Source organism: Penaeus monodon, chromosome 18 (assembly GCF_015228065.2).
Source record: "Penaeus monodon isolate SGIC_2016 chromosome 18, NSTDA_Pmon_1, whole genome shotgun sequence".
In the NCBI taxonomy this organism is placed as follows: domain Eukaryota; kingdom Metazoa; phylum Arthropoda; class Malacostraca; order Decapoda; family Penaeidae; genus Penaeus; species Penaeus monodon.
The window spans coordinates 11,156,004-11,158,503 of NC_051403.1; the positions used below are offsets into that span (position 1 = coordinate 11,156,004).

The 2,500-nt window shown below is 37.0% G+C and overlaps 2 protein-coding genes across 2 annotated transcripts in view; both read right to left on the reverse strand.

The window, feature by feature from the left end:
- Window positions 1-2,500, reverse strand: part of LOC119584236 (ankyrin-3-like) — a 6,927-nt gene that overhangs the window by 1,550 nt on the left and 2,877 nt on the right. Inside the window, exons 6-7 of the mRNA XM_037932746.1 lie at window positions 2,161-2,275; window positions 1-1,860 (exon numbers count right to left, since the gene is read on the reverse strand). The exon at window positions 1-1,860 is cut by the window's left edge and continues 1,550 nt beyond it. The gene's annotated coding sequence lies outside the window, so the exon portion shown is untranslated. The remainder of the gene's footprint in view (window positions 1,861-2,160; window positions 2,276-2,500) is intronic.
- LOC119584611 (caspase Dronc-like) overlaps window positions 1,550-2,500 on the reverse strand; it is a 1,353-nt gene continuing 402 nt past the window's right edge. The window contains exons 2-3 of the mRNA XM_037933298.1: window positions 2,161-2,275; window positions 1,550-1,860 (exon numbers count right to left, since the gene is read on the reverse strand). Coding sequence (XP_037789226.1) covers window positions 1,550-1,860; window positions 2,161-2,275 — 426 coding nt within the window. The remainder of the gene's footprint in view (window positions 1,861-2,160; window positions 2,276-2,500) is intronic.

Below are 2,500 nucleotides of genomic sequence, written 5' to 3' on the forward strand. Positions count from 1 at the left end.
GAGACCCAAACCACGGTATGTACAATAAATTATAGTTATTAGCTTGCATTGAATAAAAGCAAATGATCAATATGGTGGGGTGGATGGATTGGGCATGGCTGGAACTCGAACTCGTGACCATAGGCCATGGTTGCGATGATTTCATCTCGCAATGTTTTCTGTGTCCCGAAGCTTAGGTATTGTGCATAAAGCTTGTCTTTTTTACATTTCATGTTTCTTTGAAGTTAAAACTATACGTTGGTAGTATGATACAGGTGAAAAATTGTAAATGCAGGTTAGGAGGATGTGCTAAATTTTGTAATACAATTACAACGCTTTGCCTTTATCATGATTTCAAAACTTTTCGTTAGCATTACATGAACAAAATATTTAGTTCTTTATATCCTAGAATATTTAAAAAAAAGTAACGAGAATAAAATATGATTGTTTACCATGTTTCTTAGGCGTATCTATTAATGATGCGAATAGTAATGCCTCCTTTTTGGAATGGTGAGGAAAACTGACGAGTTATAGCTGAAAGAAACTCCCTGGTAAGCTATAAATTCCACACTATTGTTTTTGCCAATCCACTTTTTTAGAATAGGAGATTGGTCGACATTCATTTAATGGTTAATGAATATCAAAAATTTTTGGAATGTATATTGATGAAAAATAATTTAAAAAACTGTTTTATTTCATAAAGGACTAACACTTTACAACAGTTTTATAATCTCTCCCACTTTCTTTCCCAATCTATATATCTATCTATCATTCTCTTTATCTATCTGTTTATCAATTTATTTACCAGCCCTATGTTTCACATGACCAACGCTAAGCAAGTCATACAAAGCACGTAAGATGATTCAACAACATATCCGTAAGCCATGTAATCATCTCAGTCATTTTCAGTTAAAATCTAATGCATTTGAGCCTTATAAATGTTACCATATATTCAAGTTCCCTCTCTTCTTATGTGCGTCTCTCTCTGTCTCTTCCTTGAGGCAAAAACGTAATTCAAACAAAAGAACAGAATTTGAAGGAGGAATAAAATGAAAGTCGAAGGGCGCAAGTAATTTACGCGGCGAAATTGCCTGTCGATATCTATTTATTCTTCAAAAGTGTAGGATCATTTTTTTAAGCACGAAAAAGAGAGTGAAGGAGGAGAAACAAGAATTCTCGACCAGCAAATGATTCTTCATTCTACATGATTCTTAACTAAAATGAAAATCTACTTAAAGCAAATTGACTACCAGTGTAACATAAGCTATTACTTTATCATTTTACCATTGTCTTTTAGTAATCAAAATCGCGATGGATACATAAAGGACACATAAATCGAAAACTAGCAAATAAACACACACACGTAAACACACACAAGCAAACAAACAAATATATGTACACACGTATATGCACACCCATACACAAGTGTTTAAGTACTGAAAAACAGACAGGTAGGACACATAAACAGACCTAAAAGCCCACAGAGGTCCTGATTACGACAGCCGGCATGCACGTCCACCAGCCAGCATGCAAGGAAGTGCAGTCATCATTGGAGACTCACAGAAGAGTATCATGCGTCGGAAGGCTCCAATGGATTCAGGAAAAACTTCTTGAAGGCGAAGGTCTGTGCCTCCGGCGTTGTAGCGTGTTGTCTTGCAGTCATGAGCTGGTCCAGCTTGTGAACCATGCTGACCATGTCCGTGTTGTGGGCGTGGGCGGCTAGAACTTGACATAGGGACCGCGCGAAAAAAGTCCCTTTGCTCGTCCTAAAAGCCTTGAAGCCTTCCGTCGACGCGTAGAGGGTTAGCATGTCACGCGGGGCTTCGTCCTGTGCGGGAAGTACCTTGTCGCGACTCCGCGATGTCGAAGATGAATCGTCGCCTGTGAGAGAGGAAAATTTAGCGTAAAAAAAACAGGACTAATACCAAAGTTTCATTTATACCTACATATACACCAAGTAAAAATGAAAACCCTGCCACAATATGTACGGAATTAGAACATAACGTAACTCGTCAAGAGTTCCTCATAACACTCAGTAAAAACCGAGATGGTCTGTTACGTTTCTATTCCGTCCATAATGTAGCAGTTATTATGTCTGTGTTCACATACCCGGAAATACGTACAGGTGCAAATTACATTAGTCTAATATTTCACTGAAGCACTTTTTCATAAGAAAGTTACCTATACTTTGCCCAGAGAAGCTTTCGAGAGTGCTTCCGCGGCAGAAGTTGAAAAGGAAGACCTTGGGTTTTCCCTTCATGAGAGGACAAGCCTGATCTTTGAACATATTCCGGACCTGCGGAGATAAAGGAAGAGAGAGAGAGTATATTGTGCTGTATAGTTTATGCTAAATAATCCTCCTAGCAACACAACGCGAGTAATTTACTCAAACAGTGGAATATGGTCACACATACATACATACATCCTGAATATATATATATATATATATATATATATATATATATATATATATATATATATATATATATGTATGTATGTATGTATATATACATATTTATAT